The sequence below is a fragment of the Leopardus geoffroyi genome, chromosome E1, assembly GCF_018350155.1.
Source record: "Leopardus geoffroyi isolate Oge1 chromosome E1, O.geoffroyi_Oge1_pat1.0, whole genome shotgun sequence".
In the NCBI taxonomy this organism is placed as follows: Eukaryota; Metazoa; Chordata; class Mammalia; order Carnivora; family Felidae; genus Leopardus; species Leopardus geoffroyi.
Window position 1 is genome coordinate 25,578,982 of NC_059330.1, and position 15,246 is coordinate 25,594,227.

The 15,246-nt window shown below is 33.5% G+C and overlaps 1 protein-coding gene across 1 annotated transcript in view; it reads left to right on the forward strand.

Moving 5' to 3' along the window:
- BCAS3 (BCAS3 microtubule associated cell migration factor) overlaps positions 1-15,246 on the forward strand; it is a 620,462-nt gene that overhangs the window by 147,579 nt on the left and 457,637 nt on the right. Inside the window, exons 9-10 of the mRNA XM_045490037.1 lie at positions 3,598-3,705; positions 7,410-7,486. Of these exons, the coding sequence (XP_045345993.1) occupies positions 3,598-3,705; positions 7,410-7,486 (185 nt within the window). The remainder of the gene's footprint in view (positions 1-3,597; positions 3,706-7,409; positions 7,487-15,246) is intronic.

Genomic DNA, 15,246 nt, shown 5'->3' on the forward strand with positions numbered 1-15,246 from the left:
TAAATCAATCAATCAATGAATCAATCAATCTTAAAAAAATATATTTTATCTATATTTTGTTCTAGAAACTATTTGGTTCTTATATTCTTAGGCTGTGATCTATTTTGAGTTATTTTTTATAAAATAACTTATATATAAAATAACTTATGTTTTATAAAATAACTTATGTTATATATATATATATATATATAAAATATATAACATAAGTTAGGGAAAAATTTAATTCCTTCCGTGCAAATAACTAATTTTTAAAAGCAACATTTGTTTAAAAATTATTCTTTCATCACTTAATTATATGGCACCTTTGATGAAAATCATTAGGTCATACATGTGAGTTTATTTATGGACGCTCTATTCTGCTCCCTCGACCTATATGTCTGGGCTCAGACCAGTATCATAATACCTTTTTTTTTTCTTAAATTGAGATACACTTGCCATATGACATTATATTAGTTTCAGGTATACGATGTAATGATTTGATATTTGTGTATACTGCAAAATGATCACCACAGTAAGTCTAGTTAATATTTGTCACCACACAGTTACCATATTTTACTTTTGATGAGAACTTTTAAGACCTACTGTCTTAGCAACTTTTAAATATATAATACAGTATTGTTAACTATAGTCACCATGCTCTACATTGTATCCGCAGGACTTATTAATCTTCTAACTGGGTGTTTTTTCCTTTTGTCCATCTTCTCCCATTTTGCCTACCCCCTACCTCTGGCAAGTATAGTCTGTTCTCTGAATTGATGAGTTCATCTTTTTTGTTTTTTGTTTTAAATACCGCATATACGTGAGATCGTACAATATTTGTCATTGACTTATTTCACTCAGCATAATGCCCTCAAAGTGTATCCATGTCACAAATGGCAAGATTTCCTTTTTTAAAAAATGCCTGAATAATGCTCCATTGTGTATGTATATCTGTATCTACCACATTTTCTCTATCCTTTTATCCATTGATGGACCCAGGTTGCTTACATGTCTTGGCTGTTGTAAATAGTGCTGCAATGAACATACCAGTGCATGATGTATCTTTTATTATTATTATTATTATTTTAAGTTTTATGCTTATTTATTTTGAGGGCGATAGCAGGTGGGGGAGGGGTAGAAAGAGGGAGACGGAATCCCAAGCAGGCTCCGAGCTCCAGTGCAGAACTCTGTGCGGGGATTGAACCCACCCACGAACAGCGAGATCATGACCTGAGCCAAAGTCAGAGTTGGACGCTTAACCCATTAAGCCACCATGTGCCCTTTGAGTGAGCCTTTTTTTTTTTTTTTTTTTTTTTTTTTTGATAAATACCCAGAGGTGGAATTGCTGGATCATATGATGTTTTTACTTAAAAAAATTGTTTTTAACTTAAATTCCAGTTAACATACAGCATAATATTAGTTTCAGATATAGAATTTAGTGATTCAACACTTCCATACAACACCTGGTGCTCATCACAAGTGCACCCCTTAATCCCCTTTACCTATTTCACATACCCTCATTCACTTCCCCTCTGGTAACCATCAGCTTGTTTTCTATAGTTAAGAGTCTGTTTCTTGGTTTTAATTTTTTGAGGGACCTCCATACTATTTTCCATAGTGAGTGCTGCAATTTACATGTCCCACCACCAATGCACAAGAGTTCCCTTTTCTTTGCACCCTTGCTAACTCATTTCTTATCTTTTTGATAATAGCCATTCTAACAGATGTGAGGTGACATCTCCTATTATCTTAATTATTATAGATTAATAATGTTTCATACATATAAAGTCACTAATCATGTTTTGCAACTTTTCATAAATATTTAGAAATTAACTTGTTAAATGAGAGTGGTCAGAGCAGACAGGTTTGCCTTGTTCTTGATCTTTTGGTGAAAGATTTTTTGTTTTGTTTTGTTTTGTTTTTAAGTCTGTGTAGATGTCCTTCAGCAATTTGAAGTTGTCTTATATGCAACAACCTTTCATTCCTGGGATAAACCTCGTCTCATTTTGTATTGCTGGATTTGATTTGTTAATATTTTGTTGGAGAATTTTTATGTATAGTCATGAGATACATAGATACAGAAACGTATCTGTAGTTTCTTCCAAAGTATTTGTTTAGTTTTGCAATCAGGTGTTACTTGCTTCATAAAATAAGTTGAGAAATTACTCCTCTTCTACCTTCTGAAAGTGTTTATGTAGGATATCTAAACATTTTTGTTTAAATGATTAATAGGATTTACAAATGAGCCATTTTTACAAGGATTTCACTGTGAGAAGTTTTAAATTATGAGTTCAGTTTCTTTTATAGATACTGGAATAGTCAAATTATTTGTTTCTTTGTAGATTGGTTTCAGAAAACTAGGTTTCATGTTTTCTTTTCTTTTGCTTACTCCCGTTTCAATTCATTGATTTCATATTGTATTTTATTATTAATTCCCTCATTGAACTTTTATTGGATTTAACTTGTTCTTCTTTTCCTACCTTGTTAAGGTGGAAACATGAATCTCTTTATCTGTTCTAGAGTCAAGAACCCAGTCTCTTAATAACTATACCTTTCCAAAATAATCTGACCATGTGGAATGTATATTTATATACATTTTGGAGTGAGGTCTCATTCTGGTAGATTTTTTATTAGAGTTGAACTGTTTCAGTTTAGAAAGTCTGTCAGCCTGTGGTATATACTTCAGTTTATTTTGATTTGTTTTGTTTTGTTTCTTTTTGTGTAAATATGTCAAAATTTTTACTTAGATTTATTCCAAGGTATTCAATATATTCATATATCCAATATATACGGATTTAAAATTTCACTTTATAATGGTTTGTCCTTAATTTATAAAAATATGGGTGATATTGTACCTAGTGACCAGGGTAAATTGATATGTCAATTAATTAGCAATCAATATTACCAATTAATTCATGTATTAATCCATATATTAATGGTTCTTCTTTATTGTGGGGTTGTCTTTATGTATATTTTGACATACAGATTTGTCTTACTGGGTTTTATACATACACAGGCAAATTCTTGGCAAATAATGACAGCTTTTTTTCCTCTTTATAGTAATTTCTTTTCTTGCCTTATGCACAGGACTTTCCATACTGTCTTGAGTAGATGTGGTAATAATGAGTATTCTTGTCTAGTTCCTGATTTTAGGGTGAAGGTTTTCAGTGTTTTACCATTATATATAATTGATAGTTTTTCTTAGTTTTAAGGTTGCTATACATTATCAGATTAATGAAATATTTCTTATGAACAAGTTTTTAATTTTATCAAATACTTTTATGTATTTATTGAGATAATCTTATTGTTTTCTTTTGTATAGTGATAATTTGGTGAATGAGTTTCATTTTCTTTTTTTCCCCTAATTTTGCATTAATGAAGTGAATTGATTGGGATATATTATGATATTATGAACTATTTTAATAGTTCAAGTAAATTTCCTTGTATTATGTTAATTAGGGGTTTTAAGATTATGTTAATAAGAAAATATAGAGTTTACTGGCCCCCCCACATTTTTAAAAATATGGCTTTTGTCTTTTTTTCTTTTTGTCTTTCTTTCTTTCTTTCTTTCTTTCTTTCTTTCTTTCTTTCTTTCTTCCTCTCTTCTTTTTTTTTTAGCACAAGTCCACCTTACTGTTGTGTAGATCTATATTCACTTCGTACTGGTGAGATGGTCAAGTCTATTCAGTTTAAAACACCTATCTATGATCTCCATTGCAACAAGCGGTAAGCATTTTTTCATGTATTTCTTCTTTTTAAAAAATATTTTTTAATGTTTATTTATTTTTGAGAGAGACAGACAGACAGACTGAGCAGGGGAAGGGAGAGAGAGACACACACACAGAATCCGAAGCAGGCTCCAGGCTTAGAGCTGTCAGCACAGAGCCCCATGTGGGGCTCAAACCCATGAACCTCGAGATCATGACCTGAGCCGAAGTAGGATGCTTAACCAGCTGACTGAGCCACTTTGGTGCCCCTTTCATGTGTTTCTTTTACAAAGTAATGCACCTCCTGGGCATGTAGAGCTCTACTGGTATCATTGACTATCTTTGATTTATTTATTTTTTTTAAAGTTACAAAATACCTTCCCTGAATTTTGCCAAGTGGAGTAACTGTTAAGATTTCTGAATGAATGTTTTCAAACTTCCAGTCTTGATCCATTAGTGAATTAAGTTTAGCGAGTCATAATCAGTATTTTAAGACTGAAATGGAAAAGAACAAAAAGTAAGCAAATGTACAAAGATTAAGCATTGCTTTGGGGAACTTTTTTACATGTATAACATAGCTTTTTAATATATAGAATGTATGAACTTCTGTGGGTTTACTGGTTTATAATGCGAAATATGACTTTCCTGTTAGCATTCATCAAAACAAAGCATATATCTGAACAATAAAAGTGGCTTTTAAATATTGTTATTTATTTATATTTAACAGTAGAACTAAAGCATGGACTAGATACATTTTCCTTCTTTCAAATCTATTTTGTTAAAATCTCTAAGAAGACACTCAGATCTGGGTTGAACCTGACCTAATGATAATGAAGACTTAACTTATAGCCATTGAATATTAGGGGAGAAAGGGACCTTAAGAATCTTCTATTACTCAGCACTTCATTTTACGTTTGAGAAAATTGCAGCCCTGCATTGGAAAATGTCTTGATCAAGGTCATGGATGCAAACTGTAAATCTGAACATCTCATCAAAAAGCAAACACATGGAACATGGAAAACACAATATTTTGTGCTGTGTCAATATAAAATAAATTTTGTAATAAAATACTCTCAGGTTAGATTTTAAAGAGATTCAAAAAGTGACTCAGAAAGGTTGAATATAAAAAGTAGCTAAAGACAGACCTGACAAATGCAAACTAAAAGGATATGTGGGCTTTGATACTAATGATAAAAGTGTTTGAATTCAAGTATAAAAACATGAACTAGGACAAAGAAAAGCTGTTCAGTGATAGTGTGCAGTTCATAGTGAAGATCTAATTATTATGCATATTTATACTTTAAATAATCTCAAACTCAAAATTATAGGAAACAGAAATATTATTGCTGGGATAACGTAATTATCCAGTGACACAGCAAATTATTCAAAATCAACATTATTGAATGGCTGGATCCAATGGATAATATATTTAACCTGGGAAAATGTAATGAAAGCCCTTTTTCAAGTGTCCTTGTGCTGTCTCACACAACAGATTACATACCTACTTAGCCAAACAGCAACTTGCACACACTTGGAAAGGGAGATTAAGTACAAATAAGATTTGTAGGGCACAATTTACTTGTAGTACTACAAATACGCAAATACACTAGAAAACAGAGGAACAAAGTGCAGTTAAATTTTTAAAAAAGTATTTCTTGCAAAATATTTTAAAACTGTTACAGAGACAGGGTGCCTGGGTGGCTTAGTTCGTCAAGCTTCCGACTTCGGCTCAGGTCATGATCTCATGGTTCACGAGTTCGAGCCCTGCGTTGGTCTCTGTGCTGACAGTTTAGAGCCTGGAGCGTGGTTTAGAGCCTGGAGTGTGCTTCAGATTCTGTGTCTTCCTTTCTCTCTGCCCCTCCCCCGCTTGTTTTCCCTCTCTCTCTCTCTCTCTCTCTCTCTCTCTCTCTCTCACACACACACACACACACACAAATAAATAAAACATTAAAAAAAACACATCCTGTTACAGATGCTATGAATGGCAGATTTGGGTTTTTCTTAAGTCTGCACTTGTTCCAAGTACTGTGTTCCAAGTACTGCAGTTAGGTCAGCTTTTCCTACAACAAATATTTTTGTGTTTATCACTTTTAATTTTAGCCACGAAGTAATGAGCACATTTAATATTTAACAGATATAAATTACATTGAAAATTAATACAGTTAATTTTTTTGTAGTCATCAGTGTGCTCGTCGTAAGTAATTAGTAATTGTGAAACTTGTAAGTAGGAGTAAAAGGAGATAAAGAGTGATTTATGAATATGAGATATCATTAATGAAAAGTGATTATGAAATTCTCTGGATATTTGGTTGATATAGCAAAGGTTCATATTCTACCTTTATTTTTTTTTTTAAGAAAAACTATTTGAAGATATGTTCCAACAAAAAACATCTATTGATTTGGGCACATTATGTAGTATTTTTAAAAATTGATTTTCCCATTAGAAGTTGCATGAGTTCAAATGGTGAAGGTTAGAGGAAAAGCTATCATGCGGATTTCAGGATCTGCTTAGATTTTGCTCTATAAAGTGTCAAATCTATTCACCAGGTCTTTCCCTGGTTAATTTTGCATTTGGTTTTGCAAATCAGCTTATGGCACAGTGTTTTGGACTTAGCAATATTCATAATAAATTAAACTGTCCTTGTTGGAATCATTCTTTGTTACTGTATTATGGGGAGGGGCTGCTTGATTATAGCAAAACTTTTCATCTCTGGTTTGTCTGCGTTTTCTCTCATTTGAGTTTGTCACCTTCTTATTATGGGTTCCCTAAGCCTTTAACCTGGGTCTGAGGATTGATTGGTTTCTTATGTTAAGTGCCATGACTGAATCATTTATTATGTGTTGTCAACTGTGTTAAGGATTTTGTTTTGCATTAACAAATGAACAAGATTATTAAAGCATGCATGTTGAAGACAACACTTTTCTTTTTTCCCCCCGCTCACCATTAACATCTGTTACTCAGGCTTACCTCCCCCAAATTTGGAAAAATACACTGAATATGTTAAATATTTAACAATTGTAATCTTTAATTATTAAAATTACTTTGAAATTTATATCTTTACATTAATGTTATGCAAGGAGAAGTATTCTAAAACATAATTTATAAAATAACTTCATTTTGGATGTATTTTAGGAATTTTGATTATGAAAAAATTTTATAACTGAATTATGTTCCTAATTATTTGCACATCTCGGGCTTTGGAGATAGTTCATACAGATTCTGATTAAATTTTAATATATTGAATCAATCAGAAATGGCTCATTTATACTGAATAACAGTTGTCTGAGTTTGCTTTCTTTCTTTTGCTCTTGTGTTGGGAAATTCAGCAGTCATTTTAAGTGACAGGTTACATAAATCCATTTTATGTTTAATTTCATGACTTTGAGCAGCACTGGAAAACACTTTTAGTAAATAGCCAGCAGTTTATTGATTTCATACATTCCTAATGAAGATAGATTCATTTGATTAATAATGAATGAAAATAAAATTTTATTCAGAGAAAAATAATTTTTTAAGCTATAGTTTGTTCTGTCACTTTTCTTCTAATCATGTTTTTCTTGATTACTATAAGGATTTTGTGGTTCTGTTTTTATATTTTAACAGGCAGAGGTTTCTTGCCAAAATTGCATTGGTAGATACTTACTTAAATCTAATGATTTATCTTATTTATAATTTAATTTACAGAATTTCACATTCACATTTTTTTCCTCCTCTAATTTTAGGATCCTCGTTGTAGTCTTGCAGGAGAAAATTGCTGCCTTTGATAGCTGTACTTTCACAAAAAAATTTTTTGTCACAAGTATGTATCAAATTGATTTCTTATACATTTGAGTTTATACTATTTGATAGAATCAGCAAACTTATTGTAATCATGACATCAGTGTTTCGTGGTTATTCGATTATTATGATATTCCAGTGTTTCTGTGGATCTCTTACTACTGTAATTTAATGGTGTATCTTTACAACCCACAGCACGTTTTCTATCTGTTATTGAGGACACCTTGTACTGTATTGCCTCAATTTCTCCTTAGTCTCCTTGAGTAATTGTGATTAATTTAGGTTCATGTAGCTATCTATGTTATACTTTCAAAGCCTGTGTTAAATTACTTAATTAACATAACATACTTGAAGAGATATCTGGGTTATTGCAACTGAGGGATTTGAAACTTAGAGAAATGTTTCAGTCTCTTTCTGTGTCTCCCTCCTTCTTATTCCATCTCCCATGACTTCTAGTACTGTTTGAAAGTGCAAAAATAAGCATAGAATCTGGAGCCATACACGCACTCACTGATTGGTCGACTGATTTTTTTTTTAAGGCTTATTTATTTATTTTGAGAGAGAGAGAGAGAGAGAGAGAGAGAGAATCCACAAACACATGTGTGGGGGAGAGAGAGGGAGAGAGAGAATCCCAAGCAGGCTCCATGCTGTCAGCTCAGAGCCTGATACAGGGCTTAAACTCATGAACTGTGAGATCAGGACCTGAGCCAAAATCAAGAGTCAGATGCTTAACTGACTGAGCCACTCAGGCACCCCTGACAGATTTTTGTTTTTTTTTGAAAGGCATTGGTTCATGCAGTTGTGGGGGCTGGCAAGTCCAGGATTTGTTAGGGCAGGCCAGCAAGGTGGAGATTCCAGTAGGAACTGAGTCCAAAGGAAGTCTGGAGTTAGAATTTTTTTTTACTATACTTCTAGTAAAATAGTAGTTTTCATTCTTATCTTCTATATTTTAACTTCTATAACTCACCATCAAAACTATATATGTTTTTTCCAAAGAGTATAATTATGCATATGCTGCAGAAATAGTTTTGTTGGAACAGATCCCAGGTTTGTTATAACTAGGGAATCCAAATCATATTGCTGTAGCTCTTGAAGTATCACGGTTATTTACATACTTATTCATTAGGTTTATCAAATATCTACTATGTATTAAGCACTGGGTAGTAGACATTATCCTTTCTGATAAGAACTCATGTTCTTGAGATAACTAGTACATTATAATTTATATGGAATCGCATGTATTATATGATATATAACACATAATGTAATAACTCATAATGCATGGTTTATAATTTTGTAGACTAGGAAGGAGAATTATGACAACTTGTCTTTGGCTTGCAATCATCTCTCAGAGATCCACAAAGATAATAATGGAGATCATGTTACTGGGATATTTTTTGTTTTATCACAAGGCCTAATGTGTACTGTTCATATCTTTGGCCCCTGGGACATTGATTAGCACAGTGTAGGCTCTCATTAAATATTTCTTGAATGAATGAGTACATTAATCCAGCTATCAGTGATTTTATGGTGATCAGAAATGTATTTATATTTTAATAATTATTAAATGTAGATCATTAGGCAGGATTTTATATTGTTACATTTGTATGTAAAAAAATTAAAAAGTTTTTGAGGAACATGTATATTTGTTAATAACATCTTCATTCACAAATGTATTATATAGGTAATCTGGGAAACTTTGGATATTACATGCCTGTTTTAGCTTATTCTTTCTTATACAGGTCTTATGCATTAATCTATTACATTATATTTGTATTACTCATTATTACAATTAAAACAATAGAGAAATATAACATATCTAAGGAGCCATGTCTGAATCTATCCGTTACTTCCATGGGTGTGGGCTACAGAGCAGTGAATCAGGACAGTGTGAACACTTCAGTCAGATTCAGATACCAGGTTTTTTTGAGCATTTATGTTACATTTTATCAGTGGTCTTCTGCCCTTCATCATTAATCAAAGATATGTGTGGCCTGACTTCTGCAAAGTCAGATATCTCTGTTGTGACTCCATATCTTTTTTTATATATTTTTTTAATGTTTACTTATTGAGAGAGAGAGAGAGAGAGAGAGCGCGCGACAGAGCATGAGCAGAGAGGGGCAGAGATAGGGGGAGACACAGAATCTGAGCAGGCTCCGGGCTCCAAGCTGTCAGCACAGAGCCCGACGCGGGGCTCGAACTCACAAACTGTAAGATCATGACCTGAGCCAAAGTCGGTAACTCAGCCAACTGAGCCACCCAGGCACCCCTGTTGTGACTCCATATTAATTTTACACTTAGAATCTCTATTTTTTATTAGCTAATTTTACCTTTTAAAATCAGTTCAGGAGAATAAAACTACTTTCTTTTTTCTTTTTAAAAAATAAAGATAGCCTACTTTTGCTGTCTCAGCTGAGTGTTAAATTGGGGAGAAAAAATCCCAAATCATTATTTGTTAAGATAGTTTATTTAAATGACAATGTATGTTTTGAAATTTAAACCTTATTTAAACAGCAGGCTCTACTGGACTGTGTATGTTGAAAGTAATATTATACTTACCAATAGATCTAAGTTTCTTTCTTTGTAATAAGTGTTGGTAAAACTTCAGTTGTCACAGTGACTAAAGAGAAGTTAATAAATATAAATAATTTAATAATAGAGATATTTACTTAATAGAGCATATTTATTTATAGATTTTTTAGTAAATAAGTAAAAAATACAGATTTTCAGTAATTAATTACCCAGTATAGAATTTTAAAAGAAAAATTAAACTTTATTATAAAGGAACAACTTAAAAGCGTTGGTGTACAGTATAGTAATTCAGCAATTCTACACTTGGTCTTAGCCAAAAGGCCAAGAAGTGATAGTAATTCAACAATTCTACACATTACTCAGTGCTCGTCATGATATGTGTGCTCTTAATCCCCTTCACCTGTTTCACTCATCTTCCCCCTTTCCCTGGTTTGTATTCTGTATTACAGACTCTGGGTTTTTTTGTCTCTCTTCTTTGATCACTTATTTTGTTTCTGAAGTTCCACATATGAGTGAAATCATATGATATTTGTTTTTCTCTGATGTATTTCACTTGGCATAAAATCGTTAGACTTATGTATTGAACTTATAATTAGATTTGAAGGACACAAGCTTTGTAATATTTTTGATACACTGGAATAAGAATAGGCCTTCCAGAGTACTCTGAAGGGAGAGGGGCAGAGAGAGATGGAGACACAGAATCAGAATCAGGTTCCAGGCTCTGAGCTGTCAGCACAGCCCCGTGAGGGGCTTGAATTCATGAGCCACGAGATCATGACCTGAGCCAAAGCCGGACACTCAACGGACTTGAGCCACCCAGGTGCTCCATTAGTATTCATTCTTCCTTGAAATTATGAAGTTCTTGTTGAAAGAAGATGAATTTTTAGTTACGTTAAAATGGTTAAATGTATTTTTGATTTTTAATAATTTTGCTTATTTGATAGACATTTAGTATATATACGGTGAAAATATTGTGTTTTATTAAATTAATAATGCCGCAGAAATATTATTTCATCTCCTATGAATGCCGTTGAAACATTTTTTAAAAAATTTCAGTAAGTACATACTGTTATTTAAATAAAGTCATGGTATAATGAACCACCATGTACTTATCATCTAGTTTCAAGAATTATCAGTTCATGGATAGTCTTTTTTATTTATACCTTTCCCCTAATTATTTTGAAGCATATCCTGGACATTATTTAATTTCATCAGTACATATTCTATTATGTATATCTAAATGATAAGAACTTACAAAATTATATTTTTGATACACTAAATGACCATATATAATATGTCATCTAAACTGAAGTCTGTTTATTTGAACAAATGCTATACTTGATTTAATCTTGTCAAGTCTGGTTAACAGGTATACTAGAAATGTCCTGGGCCAACAGGGACATGTATCTTACATATTTCCTACCATCTCAGCTTCCAAGGTTTTTAACATAGAAAAACCTTCTTAAGAATATCCAATATCATTGTCAACTCTTTATTTCTACAACTCATTTTCATGCTGCTTATGCTACATTTATTTTGAACCCCACTCATTATCCTCATTTCTTTGCAGGTACACTGTTGCTTTATTTTCCTGCCTCAGTTGGCCTTTTCACTAGCACCCTGCCTTCCCAGAATGTATTAAGCCTACATATCTTTCTAGGCCCTGTATCTGTTTTAGTTCTTATGTGAACTATTTCCTGACACCTTTAGTTTAAAGCAACCTTGCCTTCTTTTAAGTCCCCAAAGATAACAATTCCCAAAGTCTGTTGGCAGAACACTAGACCTTCAACATGTGCAAATCAGAATGCCCTGGTCAAATATACTCAGGAAATGCTGTCTCCTATTGGAGAATGGTAATGGTGATTAACCTTTTTATTCTGCTTAAATTTATTTACTGCATTTCTTTTTTTTAAAGAAAAAATTTTTTTAACATTTATTTTTGAGAGACAGAGTGAGACAGCACGAGTCGGGGAGGGGCAGAGAGAGAGAGGGGAGACACAGAATCCAAAGCAGGCTCCAGGCTCCTAGCTGTCAGCACAGAGCCCGACGTGGGGCTCGAACTCACAGACCACAAGATCATGACCTGAGCCAAAGTCGGACGCTTAACCGACTGAGCCACCCAGGCACCCCACAGGTCATGATCTCATAGTTATGAAATTGAGCCCCGTGTCAGTCTCTATGTTAGGCATGGAGCCTGCTTAAGATTCTCTCTCCCCCCTCTTCCTCTACCTTGCTCATGCTCTCTCTTTCTTTCTCAACACCCCCCCAAAAAAACAAAAAAAAAAAACCACCCAAAAAAAACAAAAAAAAAAAAACCAAAAACCCAACTCAGTTTGTTAAAGATGAAAAACCTTTATCACAGCTATTTTCTGGTTTCAAAGCATCAGTGACCCTTTACCAAGATGTTTAGTTAACCAATATAGTTTAGAATGTAGTACAGCTCTGTTACAGGTCATCAGGTAAGGAAAAAATTATTAATATAAGATCAGTACTGACCTCATGGAGGAGGTCTGAGGTAGAAATTAATAGTTTTTGGTGAATATTTAAAGAAATGAATATATGAATGCATATATGAATGAAGATTCTCCTACATATTGTGTTGGAGTAAATCCAGAAATTTTCTTGAAATACGAGTTTATTTGAAAAATGTATGTTTGTAGTCATCAGCTCTTGAGTATCTCTCCTGTACATGGAGTGTTTCCCCTTTTGAGAATAGGAAGATCTGTTTTATGAGCCTTTAGTAAGTACAAACTATCAGTGAAGTTAAAGATGAATGGGAGACTGAATCATTATTACTCTTTCTTAATGCTTTTGTTTTTTCTTTTTTAGTTGATATCCTTTGGGACCTTTGCCATGTAGTCCTAAATGCTTCCTTCTGCATTGCTGGACCCACCAAGTAGTTGAAATAAGTGTTATTGAAGTGTTAGTCTCTCTTATATTCTGTGAATTGTGCATGATAAGAAGAAGAGATCTGGAGGGATCGGCAGTGTATATAGTATTGGAGTCAGGTGCCTTATAAGTGACATACAACTTTATAAGTAAGTCTTGGTCAAGTGGCTGGAGGCCCCAAGAAGTGAGTTTTTAGTAATACCTGATCCATTAGGATTATTACTTATTCTGTCAGTGTAGTGTTTGTAAAATAGCTCTCATGATATCGGGATGCCATAAAGTCTATTTAATGTGAAGGTCATTAAATCTGAAAGGTATGTTACTAAAAAATATTGAAAACTGGGGTAGTATAAAAGTACACCTGTCATTTCTGGGGATAAATAAAATGGAAATAAGTGTAATAAACTGTGCTTTAAAGCCCAGTGATGTCTTTTGAGGACAGATGTTTAGTATAGTTGTCAGAAGGCACGATAGTGCATAACCTTGGGAGAATAGGACTGGAGGGTATATGAGATTGGGCTTTTGGGATTCTATAAAGTTTTGGGGTTTTTGTTTATTTTGTTTCAGGTACTGCATATGCGTGTATATGTTCACTTTGTTGATTTGGGAACTTATGTGTATATATACATATTGTACTGAAATATATAGTTTACATAGAAAAAAGAGTTGAGAAAGCATCAACAGCAATGACAACAACAAAAGTTTGTGATTTTCTGAATACTATCCATTGTAGCATTTCACAAGTCTTCCCAACCCCTTCATCTATGAATACTCTGACCAATAGTGGTAACACACCGCATTTCATACTTCTGTGGAGGAGTATCTCATTGTTAGTTACATATTATTTTACTTGACTTGAAAACCCTAGAGATTGGATTTGTGTGAATGATGTAGGGTCAGTAAGATTGATAATATTTGTCAAATATTTGTATGAAGGAATGTAGCTTCTTGTCTCTGAAATGCTGCTTCACCTAAAGTGATTTATATCAACATGTTGAACAAAATTCAGCATAACCTAATATTTAAGATCAAGGAACAAGCGAGCCATTTCCTAACTTGATAGAAGCTTTTTTTTCTTTAATTACTGCCATCCTCCTACTGTTCTTTTATACAGACTGAAACTTTTAGCAGGTGAAACGAGTCATGTTTATATTTGTTTCTCTAAATTTGGGTTATCCCATGAGTATAAGCCATCTTGCCTGGGGCACTGAAAAGATGCAGCTGAGCCAGGCGGCATACTGAAAATAGCATTCGTTGTAGTCCATTTGCCTGTGCCACATAGTATTTCTCCAGTGATTGGTTTCTAGTTCTTGAAGAATTAGGACCAAAGCCCACATAGACTGAGATATTCTCTGCTTAATGATAATGTTTTGATCATGCAAGCATTTGATTTCTAAAGTAGTTTGAAAAGCTCTTGTATAATATGATTGTGAGTGCCTCAGTTATATATGAATACAATGATGGGACTGTAAAATAAGTAGAGACACCTGTGTCCATCAGAGAAGGCATCATGGGAATTTGTGACAGAGGGTGGAAGGATCAGGTAAAGAGAGCTGATAGAGAACTAGAAAGGGAATGCAGCCAATATAATGAGAAAGGAGACACCTTTGTATTTGCCTGTATAGAAACCGTGGCCTTGAGCAGCTGTCTGGTGTGGAAATTCAAAACCCATGTATGATTAAGAAAACAAAAGACAAGGACTGATAGATGTCATTAGCAGTCATTTCCAGTGTGCTTAAATTGAAAGTTAGATATGAAGTCTCTGGAGAGATGAGAGGATTGTGTAATACGTAACTCTTTTTAGTGGCCTCTGTATTTACTTTGGGGAGGAAAATTTATTCCTTATAATCCTAATGTTATTTCTTAGTGTTGCTATGTGTATTTTTGATTTATGTTAATGATGAATTAACAAATACAAGGAATGAATTTAAAGGATCTTAAATATGTAGGATTATTTTTAGTTTTGGAAAGAAGAAACTTCCTTTTTATGTTTAGAACCAAATTTGTAACATTTTTTAGGAGAGATGGGCAGGTTAATGTGAGCTCTAAGCTCAGGACAAGTTAAAAGTCAAATCTATCCCTCTTCTTTCAGGTTCCCATCTCTATACTGCCATGATGTTTTCACAGCCTGGGCAGTTGCCCAGTACAAAGTGGACACTCAATGGATATGTGTGCAGTGAACTAACTTGTGACTTTCCTATCCTCTCCACATAATTCCCACACATTTAACCCCACAATGGCAATACTCTTAAATTCATGATACATTTATATACATGAAAAATAAAGCAAAAATAAGTCAGAAAGCTAATGGAACTTTAAGAAGGTCATTAATCAGGGGTGCCTGGGTGGCTTAGTCGGTTG